Raw genomic sequence first — 20,876 nt, forward strand, 5'->3', positions numbered from 1 at the left:
GGCCCCACCATCCGATAACCTTCCCCACCTTCTCCACTCATTTTCGCTTGTGCAAAAAAGGTCCTGACAAATCGATGAGTTGGGTTGTATGAGTGAGTTAGTGTACGTGTGAGCGCAGAATCGTTATCAGGACATCATTTTTGGCTTTCATCTCTCTGTCGCTGGGTATTCACCACCTCCGCTCTGCCGCCCATTGCGTTTTCCTCGAATTTTTATCGTTGTCAACTTGGCTGTAAAAAATATTTTGAAAACTTTCTGCTTGCATAAGCCTGAGTGCTTGATGTGTGTGTTCGGTTATATGGATTTCGCCCGACGGCCATAGCCCAAAGACTGGAATCAGGTTTCAATATCGCGATTGCCTCCGCAAATTGCCTGCGAAAATCTAATGCAAAAAATTTTACTTGGAATACAAAACACAGGACCGTTTTATGGAAATCCGTTTTGTGGCAATTTAAAAACAAAAATGCCTCGCGTTTGTATTGCAATCGAACTTTTGTGTTATTCTTTAATTTGATGCCGTTTTCTCTCTGCTGGTGGTTTTCCATTTATTTAATTTCTCCAAGGAAAAATGAAAATATTTAGATTTTATGGAAAAGTTGTTTGTTGAAAATTTAAACAATCCTTTGAGCTTCCCATTGCCGTGAAAAGTTTTTCTTTGAGGGACATACTGCGATTGGAGATTTGGTTCATTCTTGGACTGCCAACCACTATTGATTTTGGCCAACTGAAATCCCTGCTCTACGTGATTCCATTTCCATTTCAGTGGGCGGCGGTGGCTGGAGTGCGGCTTTCACTCCGCGCCATCATGCATCTTAATTGCATTTGCATATTGCACCGACCATAAGTGCATTAAGCCTGGCCAGAACTCCCAGCTGATGCTGCAACATGTCTGCACCCACATATGCCCACACACACACATCCGCCAGATCGTCATGGCCATTGTTTATTATTTATTTATTGCGCTTTTAATTAACTGCAGACTGTATCTGTGCCAGTTTTTTACCCATCCGCCCACTTCACCTTTTGCTCTGGCTGCGCGTTGCCCTTTTTTCTGGATGACTTGAGGCCTGGCAAACAACACATGCAAATTGGCACACTCAGTTGAAAAAGTATGTGCACCAAAGTTAATTACCTCACATTCAAAAGGAAATTTATAAGTGGTCAAACTAAAAGATACTAGATAAGGTTAGATTATTATCATCTTGCGGGTTTTGATTTGAACTTGTTTAAGCCTTACTGTGTTTCTACGTATTAATTATATATTATTGTAAATATATATATTATTTATTATATATTATTGTTATAACTCACGAACATAACCTGTCAATAAAAAGTGATGAATGTGAAAAGAAACTGGAACTGATAGCTTTAAATAAGTAAATCGCATTACGACCTTTTCAATATTCATTGAATGCCGAACGATTTTTTTTTATTTGCATCACTGTAAGCCATGAATAAGCGGATTATTACACAAAAGCTAGGTATCACTTTTAAAGTTTTTCCGCTATTTTTTCATGTTTGCCGCTTTGCATGCATGGTGACTTCCAACAATAATGTCCATATTTATTTTATATATTTTCCAGCCTTTCATTTATCACAGCTGAAGGCAATCAAATCAATACAGTCCAATCAAATGTCCAACGGAAATCAAGTAAACTAATTTAAGTGAGCATACGTGCATACGTGCATTTGTGGACGTGCAATCATTTAAATAAATCATATTCTCCACCTAACTGCAAAGTATATAAGTGTATGGAAATTTGTAAAAATCAATTTATAAATTATTCTTTTAGAACTTTAACCTTGTTGTTTAACCTTGTAAACTAATAGTTACGTGATATATTTCAGTATGGAATGAAATTTGTTCGGTGTATGCTCATATCATAAATATTGAAATCAATTATTTCTTTTAAAAATAAATAAGAACAAAACGAATTCGAAATGAATTATTTATTCGATACTATAGTTTTCCCATATCACCATATTGGGTTGAAGTTTTGTTTTCTGTGCAGTTATGACCAGTTCCAGCTTGTTGAGCTTTTGGACGGAAATGCATTGGCTAACCAAGAGGGAAATAGGATGAATATCCTGGGGGCCGGGGATAACGCAATCAACTCATACATATGCCATTTGTATGCATGAGAACTCCCTTCTTCATGAAGGCGCGTGGGTGGCGCTGTCTATGTGTGCGTAGTTATTTTGTATCTGTATGTGGGTAATTGCCAAGGCTGAAGGATATTTGGCTTAGATGCAGCCAGAGTGCAACTCGCATGCCAAATTAAGATTTACGACTTGGATGCGAGCAGTCAGCTGGAAAGATAGAAAGCAAAAGGAAAACTCGGAAAAACAACGCAAAAATGGAAAACCGAATGCAGCTGAAGCATCCACTTCAATATCCCCATTCCATTACCAATCCCTCCTCCCCTGCCCATCAACCGATTTTTGTTTGGCCGTATTTTCTTATGTTTTTTTGGCCCGTGACTCGTTGCAGCCATTTTCATCCTTCTAATTGTGACAAATTGTGTGGCACATGCAACATGTTGTACGTGTGTATGCGTGCGTGTGTGTGTGTGCCAACGCGTGTCATTTGGCCTCTTACTCGCACACACTACCTATCTCCTTCCCGCGGGCTGCCATTTATTGTTATCCACAAAATGCTGACATATTTTTCTATTATGCGCTGCCTCATTGATATAATTTATGGACTTCCTCCCAGGCAACCATATATGCACGGGTGTATATATTTAGAAGGACTCCCAGAAGCCTTTCGTGTGCGTTTTTATTGGATGATAAAGAGGGGATAGGGATGCCGCTGAAGCACGTGAGCAACAGCAGGAGCAACAATAACATTTAATAGGGTCATGGGAGCAGAAATGAGTGCCTAAACATGCTCGGATTTAACTCCTCATTCATACACAAAAAAATCAGAACAAAATAACAAAAAATCTTACAGTAAGCCCAAAACGTGCAGATGAGGGCAGGAAATCAGATTTAAACTTAAAAGTTGTTTAAAAATATTTTATTATCTTATTCTTATCAATATTTTAACGAATACTAACTTCCATAACCTCTCATATTTTGTATTTTAAAGGAATTTAACAGATAATACTTTATACTTTGCTAACACTTGCGCTTATTTTCTTTGAATTTTAGTTATTGATCCGTTAGATATCACCTCTAAGTGGCAAAAATTTCCATTTCAATATTAAAATTCTGAGTAGTGTACGGGCCAGCCGTCATCTCTGGTTAATAGGGAAATTCCCCTGCCACAAAACCAGGCAGATGCTCCATTAACGCTCCCTCGCAAAAAAGAAGACAGCCCCCAACGAATTTGTGCACTCGCCTGATTCGTTATCTATATATAATTATATTAACTTTGCTTTTTGCTCTTGACTAGGCCTAAGCACGAGATGGAAAGTAGGATGGGGATGGGGCGAAGGACTCCCTTGAAGGACTCATCAGTCAGCGAGCTGCATTTCTATCAGGGACTGGGATAAGAACTGAGTTTTTTGGGACCGCGCCTAGAATCCATCGAAGAGCACAGGGCGCATACGAAATTTTTGCGGCAGTCCCTCGAAGAAAAGCAAAACAGCAAAGGACAACAAGATACACAGCAAAAATATAATGGTAATATATTAGCCAAATGTATTCGTGCTGGCTTAGAATCAATAATTTTTTGCTGGTAGGCTTATGAGTTCACAGCAACCTATTCGTTAAAGAAACCATGCACAATGTTTCTAAAGACAAACTTTATTTCCTTGATTCGGTCTTAAAATATTTGTGGTTACTAAGTACTTAATAAATTGTAATTTATTTGAAGCTTCAAAGAGAGAAATACTGATTAAATTTATTCCCTAACTCTTTCTGAATATTTTCATTATTACATTGCTATAAAATCACCACGCTGATTTAAAATCAGATTGTGAAATTCCAAAACATAAGCATTCTTAGCAAATATAACACCTATAGTCCTATTTATTTCGATATCAATCTTAAGATTGCTATATACAGGTAAATAAAATAATCCTATCTCCAACAATCACTTTATTTTTCTATATGCACAAATTTTCCAGTTCGGGTTTTTCTCTGCCTTGACGTGGGGAATTTAATCGAAATTCCACAGATATTCTAATTGCAATTTTGCCATCAGATACAAGCCCCACCTTAATCCATAGTAATGGTTATGGTTTCTGCCCCACCGAAAACAAAAACTAATTAATGCACAATTAACTTTCCATCACGGCGTGTTCAATTAACTTTCCAATTAGCCCAAAGCAAACAAGATGCAGGCACTTCAAAAATATGTAGATATATACATATATATTTATAGATCTATATCCAGGATAAAGCGATACCCAGCTGCTGACACATTTGATTTGCTATGAAAATGAACTAGTAAATAATAGATGAGACGAGATAAGTTTGCGGTGCGTGAAAGTTCGGTGAAAGTGGGGGCAAGTGAGAGCGAAATCGGCGAAGCAACAGTTCCAAAGGTCCTTTACCTACTTGATATTTTTCTTTTTATATTTTTCTTTTTAAGCCACAATCACAACAGAAGGGATTAGAGAGCGCTCGGCCTAAGCTTGGTTAACATTTTTCAGCACAAAACACTTGGCCATATTGCAGAGTCACACAGACACAAACACCGCCGCAAAATATATGAAAAGCAATATGTGGCAGCAACAACGACTGCGACACGAAACTCAATTGAAAGTTGCCTCTTGGCGTCCATTAATTGGTGTTCAGCGATTTGAGTTACTGCCTCTGGCTTTCCTATTTCGAACGGTACGGTGGCGAAAATCCGATGAGCGAACTGTTCTTCACTTGGGAGCTGTACGCGTGCTACTGATTTTCCATTTTCACGCAGAGCCAACAAGTTGCAAAAAAAGGGAACTTCATTCGAAAGCACTTCGTCTTCGGCCTTGCCAACTGCCGACAGGAGCAGAAGCAGCAGCAACAGTGAATGCTCCAGTGCCCCGAAAATGATGATACAAAACACTCGAAAAAATTTGAGTATTTTAAAGAAAGTAAAAAACAAGTCCAGTTTAAAAGAAAATTTCCATGAACATAACAAGCACTTGCGAAACACATACAGCAAATTTACTAAATATAGTTTTAATTATTATACCTTTTAATAATCATAAAAAACATAAAATTTTATAAAAGAAATGTTAGAACTGCCTAGCAGAAATGACTCGAAAAGTTGTGATAACAATTTGTCAGAACAATTATACATAAAATACCTAATTAATTATGTTTTATTGTATGAAAGCATTAAGTTGTAAGTTATTTTAAATCCATTTTTCTGTTATCTCATAATGTTTTATAAGATAACATGCCGATTTTCTTTTAGTGTTATAGCAACAACAAAGTACGCACACAGACACAATAAATGAGAGAGAAAGTATCAATCGTGTAAAGCTCATGCTCCTTTGGCATTGAATTCTTTCAATGCGAACTTCGAAAGCTTTTTCGCAACTTGTTGCCTTGTGCGTTGCTCAATCAGCTGTTGCTCTCTTTCTGCCCCCTCTTTTTTCTTATATTCTGATTTGAAGAATTTGGGAGTGGTTACTAAATTCGATTAAGTAGAGTATAGTTTTTGATAAAAAAAAGCCTCGCTGGGCATGTGATTACAGCCCCATCATTATTCTGACAATTAAATTTGGCACAAAGGAAACTCCAGGACCTAAGTGATTAGTTCGAAAAAGCTTTCTCCAGCTTTTAATGGTGTGCGTGTGTATGCGACTTCACCTTGAAAGCTCGTAGAAATGAGTTTAGAGAGCCAGAGATAAGAAATGTATATATTTGTGTATAGGTGTGAGTGCTATTGTGCATGTGTTTGTGTTCGCGTGCCAGTGATTCAATTTGTTGAATACTTTTCGGCGTTTTTTCGTCCTAATGACCGCCCATAACTGCGGCTCGAGTTACCCATAAGCGACCTTAATTGACGCACACAAGTGCGCCAGCAACTTTTTGTTCAGCTCTCTGCCATTGCCCGATATACCCAGAAGTCCCCTTTTCCGCCCAGCCACCTCATTTACCTGTTGTCATCTTTGCCCCTGAAAAAAAGAGATATAAAAACACGAAGCCACGGAGAGAGCAAGTCCAACAACGGCTGACATTGAGCAAGCTGCAAAGTAAGTTTACCCATGGCAATGGCATCGTTCTGCCCCTAACGCCCAGGTCTTCAACACCCTACCTCGCGGTATATTCGTCATTTAAGTGCAAAAAGCCAATGGCGAGGTCCTGACTAGTCGGTTTGCTAAAGTCATGGCGACTGGTACACACATTTTCCCTGAGTATTTCGGTTTTTTTTTCAGTTATAAAAAAAATATATTTCTGTGCTTTTAAGTAAAATTCAAAGTAATAAGCCTAATAAACCCCATATATTTGGAATTTTTTGTTACATCCTAATTCGTACATTTTGCTTATCAATATATACCTAAACATACCTGTTTGTATTTTATATCTAAGAATGAAGAGTGTATTTCTTTCATCAGTTTGTGCATCCCCATTTGCCCCTAGTTTGCATTGTGTTTGCAACAGACAAACAGAGCGCATGGGATGGTATGGTATAGGGACACCCCAAAATGGCTTAGCTGAGTGTTTGTCCATAACCTAAATGTGTGCATATATTTATGTTTGTGTGGATACTTTATGTGAATAGGAAACTTTTCAGGCAGACTACTTCAAGCGAAGCATGGCGGGAAGGACAAAGGGAAAGGACATTGGACTCAGACGTGTACAGACGACTCATCGTAGGCCTCTCTTTACCGCAGGACATTCGCATAGACTGGGCTAAAGGGGCGTGGCGAAAAGAGGCTTGTTTCGAAGAGTGGTGCGACGCAAATATAAAAGCGATTGCCAATCTTTTAAAGATATTTTTAAGTCGCTCCTATTGCTGCCAGATGTTTGGTTCAAACGCATTCAGTTAAATAGTCTCTTGTACGGAAAGCTATCCAAAATGAGAAGATACAAGAATTGCGATTGTGAAATAAAATATTTTAAAATTATTTTTTAAACAAATCTCTTAAATAATCGCTTCCAGTTTAGTAATATAAAATTAGGACTATATTGTTATATAGACTGTTCCATTTCAAAAGGTGTTATTATATATCAGATTTAAAATAATATTGAGAAAAAACTTATATAGCGATTAAGAATTGAATATGGGCTAAATGTGAATTTTTTAAGTTCTTCTGCCCGTGTTAAACTCTTTGTCTTATCTAGAGATTAATGACCATTCAATCGAACTTTGTTTTTCTCCGACTGCAGTATAAGTTTAAATTATTCAGACCCCCTTTGCGCAGGAAAAAAAGTTTTGGGCCAAACCATCAACAGGGGGCTTAGCTTGTTGCTTGCTGCACATCGGCCCCTATCTGTTTTTCCTCTCATTTCCACACTTTCCCCAATTTTCCCATTCTCCCGGGGCATCCGTTTCGTTTGCTCTTGATTTTTTTCTGGCCGGATTTTGCGATTCTGTTTCAGCAACAAGTTGCTTACATTTCGTAAGCCCGCCAGGCCACCTGTGTCAAACGGCTATAACCCATTTTCGTGGGATGAGGTCGTTCAGGGGGCGGAAAATGGGTGGTTTGCATAGTGGCGGATTGGCATTGGCGAAAATTGTCAACGTAGTCGACGGCTTTGCCCTGCAGATATGCTGGCATATTTATTTATGTGCTCTGCCAGTTCGCAGTTCTCGACTTGATTTCATTTCATCTCTGGCTGCTTTCTTCTTTTCCCCACTTTTTTTTTTGGCTCTTTTAATAACAAACATGGCTGGCTGTTGTTTTCTCGTCTTCGTTATTTTTGTCGTATTTTTTGAGTGAATTTAGGCTTTCTGTTGCGCTTCGGCAGATGTTTTTCTCCAAGGGTTTCGCATTTATACCCCATCGCCACCACTCCATCGCAACAAATACATTATTCTGGCTTTAATCTTAAAGATAAGCCAGCGAAGGAAGGCATGTTTTTGTTCTTTATCACCTCGTTTCTAGTGCGCTAGGCTTAGACAAGCCATTTACCAATTTTCCGACAGCAGTTCATTCACTTTTAGGCCATTTTCATTTCGGGTGTGTGAACTTTGTTCTTTGTTTTGATTTTGTTGGGTCGAGAGTTGTGTCTATCACAAATTTAAATGCTTTAATACTACCTTGGTTTTTAGACTCAGATAAATATATGTGTATAAAAAATTGGTACCTCGGCTTGTAAGCCATTCGCTATAAGCCATAAGAATGTGTGTGTGTTTTAAGCTTTTTATATAATTGAAATCCGAACACGTGCCACTCAATGCGTATGCTGGCAATAAATTCAGTTTCACTTGTAATCTATACGCACATAAACACATCCACATATATGTATTTCTCTTGATTCCTTTCCATATGTAAATTTCACTTGGCCATCGGGTTGCTTTTGGGACCGAGGAAAAGGACATTGTCCTCACAGTGTGTAGGCGCCTCCTGGCATATGCTACAATCATAATTACATCGTCCTGAGCAGATAGTAGTCCTGAGCGTATGTTTACGTCTTGCTTTCGTGTCTTAATCACTGAGAAAAATCTGACTTTCTTTATTCACCAATGAATATTATTTTAAGATATTTAAAATTATGAAATATTGTAAAAAACACGAAACACTTTTTAAGATCACTTAAAGCTTTGACAACTAAAGCGGATACTAAGAAAAGAATTACTAAAATCAAAATATTTGTGAAATATCCTAAAAAATTTATTGCTTATAATTTTCTCTTTGAAAACGTTTTTTTCCAAGTGTGTTTTTCTTCAATGCCTAGTATGTCGTCAGTTGCATAACGAAGCGACAAAACTCATTTTAAACAGGCGCCACTCAACGACTGTGGGGCGCCACAGAAATTGCTCCATCGTTCCGCTCCAGACCCCTGGAACACAGATCCCACAGCCCAGAACCCAGGTCGTATTCCCGGTCGAGTCAACGTGCTGATGATGAGCCCAGTACGATTACCAACAAGTTCATTAAATACAATGCACAGTGTGGCCAAGGACGATGACGTGCTGGCACCAGATATCCTTCGAGGGCCACCGATTACGGGGAGGTGAAGATAGCTCCCCCGGTAGCTGATAGAAACTGTGGGATGCTTTGCAAATTGAAATCTTTATGGCGACATAATTATTGGAAACTAGCATTCTTTGGAAATTACTGAACTAGTGCACACTTAGTTCCGAAACAATTAGAAAACTTTAATAAAATGGTAAGTTGAAAACTGGGGCTTGTTTACCTCGAATCGAACTTATTTTTTCGTTTAATCGAAGTAGTGGATATGTAATATATGTAGACAATTGTATTGTAATTAAACAATTTATGGTTAATGGTTCATTTTCTTCACGGGCTTAAATAACCGCTTTAAGTGCGGACAACTTTACGGCTTCACACATCCTGTGACCTAAAAAGCACTCAAAGGGGCAACAATGTTCAGCGGCCACTTTAATGGGTCAATTAGCTGGTTCCACATATCGCGGCGTATACGGGAAAAGACCTCGATTGCGTGACCCGAGAACATCGACAGTTTTTACTAGGATTCTAAGGGTAAATTTGCCATTAATATGTGCTTAATCTAGGTCAAAACAAGGATACCGGAAGCCTTTTCGCTGAGACTCATAATTAAAAAGAAGAAAGTAAAAAACGCAATTATGTGGAAAAGTGAAAACTCATTTGGACTCATGTTTACCTTTGCTTGACCACCAAACAAGAAAATCACACAGACTACATACAAACACGTTGGCATATAGGTTAATTTATTTATTTTGGGTGCACGCTTTAATTTGCATAAGCTTAAAGGATTTTGGACGGCGAGCTTAGATTTACCTCAGTCTGCAGTTGTTTTATTGTCCTCCTCATGAAAACCCAATGGCCCCCAAATGTTTAACCCTGAAATTGTGTTGAAAGGAGTCCCCCAATAAAGCTTCAAAAGCTTCAAAGCTCCGGGAAACGTTTTGTTATAATCCAAACTTAATAATCTGAAAAAGTTAAATGTGGAAAGTGCTGAAAGCTTTGTAGGAAAAGCGTTCAAAGCTTTAAGGGAATTTTCCTGGTTTGGAATTTGGATTTAGAATTCCATCAGGACAGAAATTGAAAAATATTTAAATTAAACACTTGAGACCACAACCGTTGCACCACAGGGAATTTAAGGACTTATATGCCCTGGCGACAGAACGTCTGGACAAGAATCCAGAGTTGAACACCTGACAAATTTCTTCTTCTACTTTCAGGTAGGCGGGAAATTTTCAACGGAATTTCATTTGTTCTAGCCAGAAGCGTTGGCCTAATGATCTTTTAACAGGCCCAAAGAACCTGAGGGAATTTCCCAGCCTTGATGCACAGGCAGTGCAGCGCATTCATTCATGAGGCCAATTCAAAAAGAAAGATTCCACTTTAAACTGAAGAGGTTCTGCACTTCAGGATGTATTCATTCATGAAGTGTCTTCCACGCGGGAGATCGAAACAGCGAGGAATCTTGAAATCAGCGGGACACTCGAAAGTTGGCAAGACATCTGGCTAAAGGTACTTCCAACAGTGGATCCTACGGAGAAGAGGTGTATGCAAATTTGTTTACGGAAACAATTTTTGGAAACAGTCACAGCATTGAAATAATTTTTAGGGGTTAACACTACCGTGTTAATACCGTGTTAATAAAGTTTTAAGTTAAGACAATATTGGCTAAATGAAATAAAATAACTGCAAATATATATATATATAGATACTTTCCTACACAATGAAAACAGTACTATTAGAATTGTAGAATCCACTAATACTAATAGAATCTACATACTTTGTTAATACTGCCTTTTTATACTTTTCTTTAATTGAAACACCGAAACATTGTTTCTTATTGACAGTGCCGCCAATCGAGTATTTCCTTGCCTAATCTTACAACCAATTAACTTAGTTCCCATGTCTCCAAAATGCTGTCTCAGCATTTACTCGAATAGTAGCGAATGCTATCTGTGATTTTGAAAAAATCACTTTAAATCAACCTAGCGATAAAGATCGAAGAGCCCACGCAACACATTTTGGCACAACAGATTTCGCTACGCTCCTTGAATGAATTTGCGGAAAAATAGCTGATCCTGAATGGAGTCACCGAGTCCTACCTGCTGACCCAGCACTTGAAACTCAAGAGCCGAGCTCTTCAGCTCAAGTGGAAGAGGCGCACACTTGAGCAAGGAACTCCGGTAGATAACGATCGGGATGAGATCAGGTAAATCGGAGTGCAACATTTTCCAGAATAGCAAGGAGAATGGAATACCGAAATTCCGTTTAAAACCGCCGACTGGGCTATTTTGCCCATTGGCATTCCGATTTCCATTTTCGGACCGAAGGCCCAGAGGGGCGTAGGTGCAATTGCGTTTATTAGCACCGCACCCCTTGGGATCGCACAAAAGGATGAGTTAGTCCTCGTTTCGGTTCCAAGTTAGAGGACCCATTGAGAAATTGTCAGTCCGCCGTTCAATGAATGCTGAATGAGTCGGCTCCGTCTGGTTTTGTTGCGCATGATTCGTTTTGGGTTTGTCAACCATCTCGATTTTGGGCAAATCACTGCCATATCTCGGCTGATAGGCATCGGCCAAGTTGGCATCATCGGTTTGTGCAATTTGAAGTGTCGTGGGAAATGGATAAAAACTCTCCCCACTCCAGAGGCGAAAAATGTCCTTGATTAATTATAAGTTTTGATGATTCAGCAAAAATGATGAGGTGTCATCATTTGCGGTTCTTTATAGGTGGCAGACCACACATTTCGCCTGGGGATATATTCAATGTTCTGGCGAAACTAATTAATAAATGGTTTCATTCTGTATACCTAACTTCGATAACATTCCAAACAAAATTGTAAAATTAAATACTTATTAAATACTTTAATTTCATCAAAAAGAACATATTAAAAGCTGTGATTTTATAGATTATTTTTCCCAAAAGGAACCCTAAAATCCCTTGGGAACAAAAATTTTTAGGCCTAACTACCTTCCTATGAAACACATATCCTTATCCTAACAACCATCATATTAGACTGCCACTCACTAAGCAGCTCTAACAATCATCCTATGAAAGATTTGCAAATGAGATTTCGCCGGAAAACATTCCCAATCGCATAATTTGTCAAGCCTGTCGACTTAGCGGCCCTCTGAGCAACTCAATTTTTGCACATTTTATGCCAAAAAATAAACGAGTGAAGCCATTGAGATGTGTGAAAAATTAAATCTGACAAATTTCCGGTTCGCTATTTACTGATTTTTGGACGAATGTATAAATTCTGGATATTATTTTCCGGTTGAGGGGATTAGAAGCAAGAATTGATCTAATGAGAAAATTCAAACTATTTTCTCTAGCTCTTGGGCATAGGTGAGATTATGCGTGGCGATGTCCTTGGCAGGAACCTTCTCCATAGGTCTGGTATGAAGTCCAGCATAGTCGTAGTTCCCCTCCTCGTCCAGACACCACTGGCGCTTAGTGGCCAGCTCGAAAAGCTCCTTGGAACCGGGACGAAGGCCTAAACGCTGAGCAGCTAGTTTGGGCGCCATCTTCAGATAGGATTTCTCCATGCAGGATGCGATCTCCTCACGCGCCGTGTTCACCAGGATGTCCATAAAATTCGAATAGATCTCCGAGGGCATAGATTTCTTGGCTTGCAGTATCTTGTTGTATCTGCCCTCCATGTAGTAGTTCTCCAAAGCCAAAACGGGTTGGATGAAGCTATCATGGAGCAGCAAAGCCGTCGGCAAACGTTCCAGTTCGATGTGGAAGTCGGCAAGGCGATTGGTAGCCAACATATAGAGCAGATTTAGGCCCATGAACTTGTACATGTGCTTCGATGATTCCAAGTACTTATCGTAATCATAGTAGTAGGTATTTAACTGGGCCATATATCTCTCGAAGGCAGCATAATCCTTGATGGTGATGCTATGTTCCACGGCGATTTCCAGCATCTCCCGCGATTTGATTAGCTGATCCTTTTGCTTGGAACTCGATGCAGTTTGGATTGTTCCAAAGTTTGACCTCACCAGCTCCAGTTTGAAGCCATCCAGGAGGCGGGAGCAGTGGGTGAGGTTGGGCGCATGTTTGCTCCACTCGTTCTTCAATTCGGTGTACAGATTCGACATGATTACAGCAAAGTCTCGACAACGACTAAATTTTTGGGAATGAAAATTTTGTTCGTTTTGATTGACAGCACAAATTTGGAACGAAATATCGACACTAGCGTTTGGTATTTTTAGGGATATTCCAGGGCTGCTATATATTTATTATATTCATTTAATTGGTTCGTAATTTAAAATTATTTAGTATTTTTTAGTAAAGCCATCTTGGGCCAACTTAGCTGCTAGATGTGAACCCACTTTGCATAAATAAATCATTGCTTTCTATTATGGTTTATCTATCCCAAAAACGTCGTTTTTCATTTTGATTAAAATTTATTTACTTTAACATACTTATGACTGAAAACAGACTAAAATCTACTGTACAATTACATTATTCTTATGGTTTAATAGGTGATTGATTCTACGCCTCAACCTTCAATTCGTGGACTTTGACTTGGGGAGACACTGGAGATGCTTGCGGACTTCCATTGGAGTTGGTGGACAGATTGAAGGTGGGACTTTCGGAGCCGCCCTTTTTCTGCTTGACTCGGCGATTCTGGAACCAGATCTTCACCTGCTTCTCGGAAAGGCGCAATCTATTGGCGATTTCGATGCGACGTAGGCGGGATAGGTAGGCGTTGTGCGAGAATTCTCGCTCGAGCTCCAGCAACTGGGTGCTGGTGAAGGCAGTGCGGATCCTTTTGCTGGAATCGGCATAATCGTTGATCAGCGGCGTGATCTCGACGGGACCTCCCGAAGAGTGGTTCTTCAGTGGTGAGCTATTCGGAGAGCAGGAGGACTCGTGCTTGAAACGCTTTCCTTGAGGTTCATCAAAGTTATTGGTATAATCCAAAGAGGCGGACGATGAAGCGGACGGTGATGTGCAGAAGCTTCCAGGTTCCGGTAAGGGTAATCCGCCCACAACTGGAGATCCGTAGAGGTTGTGTATTGGCGGCAATTGCTGGGAGTTGGGATTGGCCGAGAGCGGTGGCGATGGATAACATCCTTCGTAGTTGCTGAATCCACTGGACTTCCTCTTGCTGGCGAACAGCTGGGCGTATGGATGGTAAAGGGAACCGGGACTCGAACTGACATGTGGATGTTGCTGCAAGGCAGCTGCTGCTGCTGCGGCCGCTGCTGCAGCTGCTGCGTGCTGTTGCTGCTGCTGCTGTTGTTGCTGCTGCTGCTGGATGCCCAAGGAGAAGAGATAGCTGCCCACATAGCTGGCCGGGTAAGGAAGCATGGGTATCGATGGTAACATGGCAGCTGCGGCCACTGCAGCAGCGGCTGTAGGACTTCCTCCTGGCGATCCCAGTTTCTCCTTCTTCTGGCTCAAATTGGGCCTATCGCTGAGTAGGGAATCCATCAAAAATGAACGCGACATCTTGGGTTTCTGGGGTATTTCGTTTTCCAACTGATCTCGAGATGAGCTACTGAACACGATCGCTGACTGTGCGAAACTGTCTGGCTGCTGCGCCCTCACCCGGTTCTTATATACCTCGAGACTCTGTTCTGGGGGTTGGTTTGCCACTTCCACACCCCTGAGGGCCAATTCGAGGGTTGTTTGAGCGAGTGTGTTCGGCCATTTAGTCACCATTTAGCAACAACTGTTGCCATTTACGCTCCGCCCTTGTTCGATCACTCACAATGCCGCAAATGGCAGGTAAGCGATGATTCACTGTATCTGTGCGAAAGGACAATGGCGAACCCTCCTTTGCCATCCTGCCATACATATGTATGTGTGTGTGTGTGGGCTTGGGTGTGTGCGATGGGACTGTATTGGTGTCCCTGTGGAACGAATCAGTCTTTCCAATTCGTATTATCACTCGAGTTTAATTGAAAGTTGAAGAGAGTGCGTAAAAGCTTTTTAAACGGAACTGAATTAGTTCAGCCTAAGCTAGATCAAATTACATTATTGGTATTTCGAACTTTCAATAAAATCATCAAGCAGCTTATTTTATAGACAGTGTTAAAAATGTATTTAATTAAAAATACAAATTTTAATTAATAGTTTTATTAGAAAATCCATATATATTGCTTGCATATATATTTTTTTTTAATTTGCCTAGTAACTTATGTTTGAAAAATAAACAAATGCAACTTCATAAAACTTTAAGTTATGAAGAAGCATCAAAAAAGTCATTATAAGCAATATTATCATATGAGCAGATATTGTATTTATAAGCAGTTCGTTCATTTTCAGGCTTTTACATATTGGCTTTTTTTCATCATTGTTAGGTTTTAACGAATTATTTATATTTTTATGGTAAACAAATCAAATTATATTAAAGTGTTTGTTGTGTAGAAAAAGACAAATAGCATCCATAGCATTCTTGCAAAAATTATTAATATTATAACCATCTGTTTTTACTTACAAGCAAGCGCAATTGTAATTCTTTTTATAGGAAGATCTTTTAAATAGCCAACGAAATTTACACAGTATCTTGTTTGTAATTTATTGCATTACAAGAAAACCTCTTCAGTGACCCTTCACAATCGAATCGATTAATTTTACAACCATTGAAAACTGCAAGCCCTCCAACCGTTTAATGCCAATTTCATGGCAACTTATGGCCCGAAGTGGTGGCTGCCGAAATCTCGAATCGAACCTTTACTTCTACAACTCCCGTTTACCAGACCCTCCAGCACATTGGGTATATGTATATGTATCTCTTCTTTGAGTCCTAGTCCTCGCCTTGGCGTAATTTTATTGATGCATTCTTCTGCTTGTGCAACTACGGCGAACAATGCGGCAAGGATCATCCATTCAGGACGATCCCATTCATGGATGCAGTCGTTTGGTCCTTTGACAAATCCAAGACACGACGCACGTTGCGCCTTTGTTTGTGTGTATTTTGGGCCAGGTCGGGACATTTAAGCCAGACAGTACGTCGCCGAAATGTTGTTCTTGGGCTACATTACACAGAATTATGGCGGCAGTTTTATCATTTGTTAACTGACTTTAGGGATTTACCTATAATTGTCCTTTTCATGGCATTGTGCCGAGGTGCGGCATTGTCGCCCTTCTGCCAGTTGATCGTATGTTAAGTGGCTATAAAACCGATCACAATTGCTGACGTTAATTGTTAATTGTCGACCGACTTCTACGTAGGCGATCCGAATGTTCGCCCACTTTTTAAGGTTTTTAAGTATTTGGCTTCTGCTTAATTGGCGGGCTGTGCAAAAAAAAACAAAAAGGAATCTGGACACTGGTCAATAGCGAAATCGGGAGCAGATGCTGTTGTGTTAATATTTTTGTTGGAATTTCTGCTCTTTGGGCGTTGCGTTGGTCTCGTGCGAGAGCTCCTTTTGACCGCCTTTTAACAATTGTTTGGGCCACTTGAGATTTTCTCCATTGGCCACTTCCGTTTTTTGTCTGCGATTATTGCACGCTCGATTGATTCGGGTTTCCTTTTTATTCACAATTGGATCGTGCTATTGACTTAGACTTCGTCTATGGCTTATAAAGAATACAAATGTTTCGGATTTGGAAATATTCAAATTTTCTTATCTCCAAGATAGCATCGGCTTCGTTCAAGCGAACAATTTCATTTTAATTGTGAACAAAAGTCGCCTAAACGCTGAACAAATGAAAGCATAACGAAATGTTTACTTCCCCTTATTTTTTGATATGGATACAACGCAAAACTAACAGAGTCGGGGAGAACATCAAACCGGATTTGCCCATTAAAGGGGTGTTTCAAAAAAAATTCTGAAAACTGAACCACCACCATAGTGGGTATTCGAAACCCTTATAAATGCGGATTGGGTTAATCATTTATTGACATTAATTGGTTGTGACATTTGCATTTTGACTGATTGTTCTAGTTGCCATTGTTGCTACTTAGCCAAGGGTTTGTTTATCCACTTTCTTGTTTTGTATATTTGTTGATTTAACAAATATGACTTCATTATAGACCATGCATTTTTATATAGCCCCATGCATTCGCTCAGAAAAATTATTATTTACCCCTGAATAATTTACGAATGAGCTTTGAGGTTGAGTCTGGCTTCTCTGCGTGTTACTGAGTCAATAGGCCTCGGGAAATGCTTGGGGTTACTCGATATAGGATGGGTTTTGTGCAATTAAATTATACGGTAATGATGGTATTGTGAGAAATAATATCGATGTATTTAAAAAATATAAACACGTTTAGATATCAGAAAAACATCACGATGCTCTTATATTCCCCAGTTAAATGGCAAAATAAACCCTTTTTTGGGTATTAGGTAAAGTGGGATAAGTTTTTTAGGAAATCTTCCGGACTTACATTAGAATAAACGTGAAAAAAATTTTACAAAACTATTTCATATTATTACTATTTGATAAATAGAAGAACTAAAAAATAATTAATAAAATACAGTATAGTTTCTCTATAAAAAAAATTTATGAGAAATATGTTTCTAGGCAAAAAAAAAGTTGCCTTCTTAATGATTATTTTTAGTTGTTCTTCAACTATTGAAAACAAATATCAAAGTATCGCACCGCCAAGTGTCCAAAAATTCAAACCAAAACAAAAGAAACTTTTTCATTCTTTTTTTCGAGTATTATTTTCATGAATGAAAAGTCAGTGGCTGGACAAAGGACACTCCACAAAGGACCCAAACACGATCCGCACTTGCAGTGATCTGCAGTTTTGTTTTTTTTTTTTTTCTTTTCTCTTTTGTCGGAGAAGAGCGAACCTTGCGAGGTAAAAATGCAGGTAAGGCGAAACTCCTTTCTGCTCACCTTTAAAAAAATATATTGTACAAGGACCGCCGTTTAAATGAAGGTTTATAGGTTTCTTTTTTAGCTGTGGTCAAGGCCGCTGGACAATGCTATTAATCAGGTCCCATTTATTGTGGTAAATGTTGTGGCTAGTTTGAAGGGCCTGTATTGGGTGTACAATGTAAATCATGGAAGGGGAGATCAGGACTCGAAAATGGTGACAATTCCACCCCAACAAAACCAAAAAAACACTTAAACACTTAACGTCTAATCAAATTATATAATAAATAGCAAACAAAACGAAACCAGAAACGCTTAGCACCCTTAAGTCCACCACTTACCCCGCTGTCAACGACCAAAGCCAGTTAGTTAATAAAAACAGCATTTGGAATCGTAAAACGCTTCACTGATCCTCCCCATCCGCCAGCACGCGTTGGGTTAGGTCACCATCCGAATCCTTGGAAACAAGGTAGGATTTCAGAATCGGAACAACCCCCGGGTTCCGGCGGATTGCCGATTGCCGAGGGGTATATCAAATGCATAATAAAACAGATTTTGATACGGCCTCATTCATTCGATTGCAGCCGCTCTCCCAGGAGCACCAGACACATTTGTATCCTTGTGGTTGTCTGCGATCCTTTGGACTTCTCACTGATTCAAAATGGCTGACCAACTCAGTTTTCTGGCATGTAATTAATGGTTATGTATACCGTACAGGATTTCTTAACTACAAAACCACATTTTCAAAATATTCAAGCTTTCTATTAATCATATTTTAATGTAAATATTCATTTTTAAGTTGTAAATTAAAAATATAATCGCTTTCTTAAAGAAATTAAGCGTCAAGATGGGTACTCAACTCTAATAAATATATTTGAACAATTTATCATTTCCCATAAAGTATGGTCAATAAAATTTAAGATAAATACCCAAAAAATCGTCACTGTTAAACGCAATTTATACATATTTGCTATAGTGACCATATCATTTCCTAAGCCATGTTATTCTTGATCTTTAATACCTAATATTGTTATTAGATAGTCGTAGATTACAATTTCTTATATTGAAATCAGAAAAACCAGTATTTTACATGAAATGTAGATAAAGTGTAGATACCACTAGTTCAGAAGTTCGCCGCTACATGTAATTGAAATAGTGGCGCCACTGTATTATAAGCGTGTAAACTCAAATCTCAGCCGTCCTTGCAGTCAGTTGGTTTGAAAAACAACCAAGAAATCCGTTCGATAGCCCACGGTCTATATTATATTAATCTTAGGCACAAGTTGAAATATAATTAAAACAAAAGAATTCTTAAAGAGATTTCAAAACAAACAAAGTAAGCATCCCCATATAACGTATTTATGAAACCATTGGACCTATGTCATTTACAGGCAGACCAACCTCCCACGCTATTCGGCCAACTTTGTGCTCCATATCATTCTGGCCTGGTAGTGTCAGCTGTGCGTCTGCAACTTCACGGGGTGTCCTCGCCTCGTTCTGGCCGCAATCACATTAACATTAACAGACTGCGTCAGTCGCCTACCTTCATCTGCAGCTTCCGCATAATGCGCGTTTCCTCCCAGCGGTCCAGTTCGTCCCACTCCTTGCCACGCTTACGCAGAAGGTAGTAGCGGTACATGACGATTGTCACGGCCAGGATCAGGGCCAATCCTGTACCGGCTGCGGCCCCCAGAACCGCGGAACTAACCATAACCATCTTGCCGATGAGTTGAATTCACTGAAAATACAAATTGAATACACAACTTATTCACAACTTGTTTAACTATAAAAAGAAAAATTATATATACATTATACAATTTTGTGAAAAAAATTATCTTTAAAAGCAAATGCTGTATAAATAATATATTTAAAGAATAGCAAAAAACTATGGCCTGCATGATCAAAAATCAGTACTTATCAAAATATATTCTAACTATAAAAACCAAACCAAGTAAACATCATAGCTATTATTTGTTTTTAATACATTTTTATTGAGAACAGTATTATCGAATGTTTTAACTAAATGGCGAATTTAAATGTCTTTCTTTTGGGGTATTTACTTTTCCCCTGACGACAGCTATTGATTTCCACACTCTCTTTACTTTCACATGACGCAATTAGCTCGTCACTTCCTTGATTATTAAAGCTCTCGTTTTCTAGATCAAATCGATCTTCGCGATTCCGGGACTTTCCAGATGATGAATCAGCACACGTGATTAAGGCAATCATAAAAGTAAGGGCCAAAACCGATAGTAACCCAACGTAGAGACGCATTTTGGTAACTAAAAACAAAACTACTCAAATGTGTGGCTCGGAGCACACTGTTTGTAGGTATAGCTATAGGAAAACAAACTCATACATAGGTACCACAGATCTAACTTTTATTCAGAGTCACAGCTGTGCAAACCACCTGACTGTAGTCGGAATTTCCCCATCTATCGACATTAACTGACAATGTTCTTGAGAACACGTCATTAGCTCGAATTTGTGATGAAATTGCGTAAACGCTAAAAGTCCAAGTTCATGTGATGCACATAGCCATTTCGAAGGATTGCAAACCTTGGATAAGACTTAAAATCAGCTTCGTGCTCGGGATATTTTAGAAAATTAACTGGTATGACATCAGTTGGTTTATCCACAGTCGCTTCATCTTCCTCCTCTTCATCTTCGAAGAACTCGCCATCTTCTCCAGTTTGACTTTTGGTTTCCTCTCCCGTAGGACTGTGAGTTTCCTCTCCAGAAGGTTCCTCGGTTTCCTCTCCAGTTGGCTCTTTAGTTTCCTCCGCCTTTTGATCTTGCGTTAAGTATGTCTCCTTTTTGGTGGGATCTGGTGAATAATATGTCTCATTGGCTAATTTTTCAAGCAACTGCAAGTTTTTTATCATTTTATCCAAATCCGCTTGATTTAGTGGCCTTAAAACTTTCGGTTTGATAGATTCATCTAATGGCTTTGTAGATATTAGGGTTATGCCCATAAAAGCGATCAAACTTAGAGCACACAAAGTACGCATTTCTTCAACGTTCTAAACAATACTGGCTGCTGCTACAAAAGAATCAGCTGCTTTT

At 39.2% G+C, this 20,876-nt stretch overlaps 5 protein-coding genes across 6 annotated transcripts in view; all 5 read right to left on the reverse strand.

Annotated features, from left to right (window-relative positions):
• The window catches only part of Sytbeta (Synaptotagmin beta), a 50,283-nt gene that overhangs the window by 14,684 nt on the left and 14,723 nt on the right, over nt 1-20,876 (reverse strand). Inside the window, exon 2 of one of the 2 annotated variants that reach the window (NM_144170.2) lies at nt 19,354-19,548. In NM_144170.2, the coding sequence (NP_652427.2) occupies nt 19,354-19,527 (174 nt within the window). In that variant the 5' untranslated portion in view covers nt 19,528-19,548. Of the gene's footprint in view, nt 1-4,502; nt 4,819-19,353; nt 19,549-20,876 lie in introns of those variants that run through there. The other variant, NM_140477.2, reaches the window with a different exon arrangement.
• Nucleotides 12,253-13,192, reverse strand: Rpn12R (Regulatory particle non-ATPase 12-related). Its single transcript, NM_206364.2, has one exon. It carries the CDS (start codon nt 13,124-13,126, stop codon nt 12,338-12,340), a length of 789 nt encoding a protein of 262 aa, NP_996086.1. The 5' UTR covers nt 13,127-13,192; the 3' UTR covers nt 12,253-12,337.
• Nucleotides 13,421-14,546, reverse strand: ind (intermediate neuroblasts defective). Its single transcript, NM_206365.3, has one exon. It carries the CDS (start codon nt 14,484-14,486, stop codon nt 13,524-13,526), a length of 963 nt encoding a protein of 320 aa, NP_996087.2. The 5' UTR covers nt 14,487-14,546; the 3' UTR covers nt 13,421-13,523.
• Nucleotides 19,801-20,117, reverse strand: CG43678 (uncharacterized protein). Its single transcript, NM_001274925.1, has one exon. The coding sequence runs from the start codon at nt 20,082-20,084 to the stop codon at nt 19,830-19,832; it is 255 nt and encodes an 84-aa protein (NP_001261854.1). The 5' UTR covers nt 20,085-20,117; the 3' UTR covers nt 19,801-19,829.
• Nucleotides 20,172-20,831, reverse strand: CG18581 (uncharacterized protein). Its single transcript, NM_140479.2, has one exon. The coding sequence runs from the start codon at nt 20,819-20,821 to the stop codon at nt 20,318-20,320; it is 504 nt and encodes a 167-aa protein (NP_648736.1). The 5' UTR covers nt 20,822-20,831; the 3' UTR covers nt 20,172-20,317.

Source organism: Drosophila melanogaster, chromosome 3L (genome assembly GCF_000001215.4).
Source record: "Drosophila melanogaster chromosome 3L".
Classification (NCBI taxonomy): Eukaryota; Metazoa; Arthropoda; class Insecta; order Diptera; family Drosophilidae; genus Drosophila; species Drosophila melanogaster.

What these genes read in the sequence shown, in the direction of transcription:
- ind (NM_206365.3), bottom strand. Translation starts at nt 14,486, where the DNA reads ATGTCGCGTTCATTTTTGATGGATTCCCTACTCAGCGATAGGCCCAAT.
- CG43678 (NM_001274925.1), bottom strand. Translation starts at nt 20,084, where the DNA reads ATGCGTCTCTACGTTGGGTTACTATCGGTTTTGGCCCTTACTTTTATG.
- Rpn12R (NM_206364.2), bottom strand. Translation starts at nt 13,126, where the DNA reads ATGTCGAATCTGTACACCGAATTGAAGAACGAGTGGAGCAAACATGCG.
- CG18581 (NM_140479.2), bottom strand. Translation starts at nt 20,821, where the DNA reads ATGCGTACTTTGTGTGCTCTAAGTTTGATCGCTTTTATGGGCATAACC.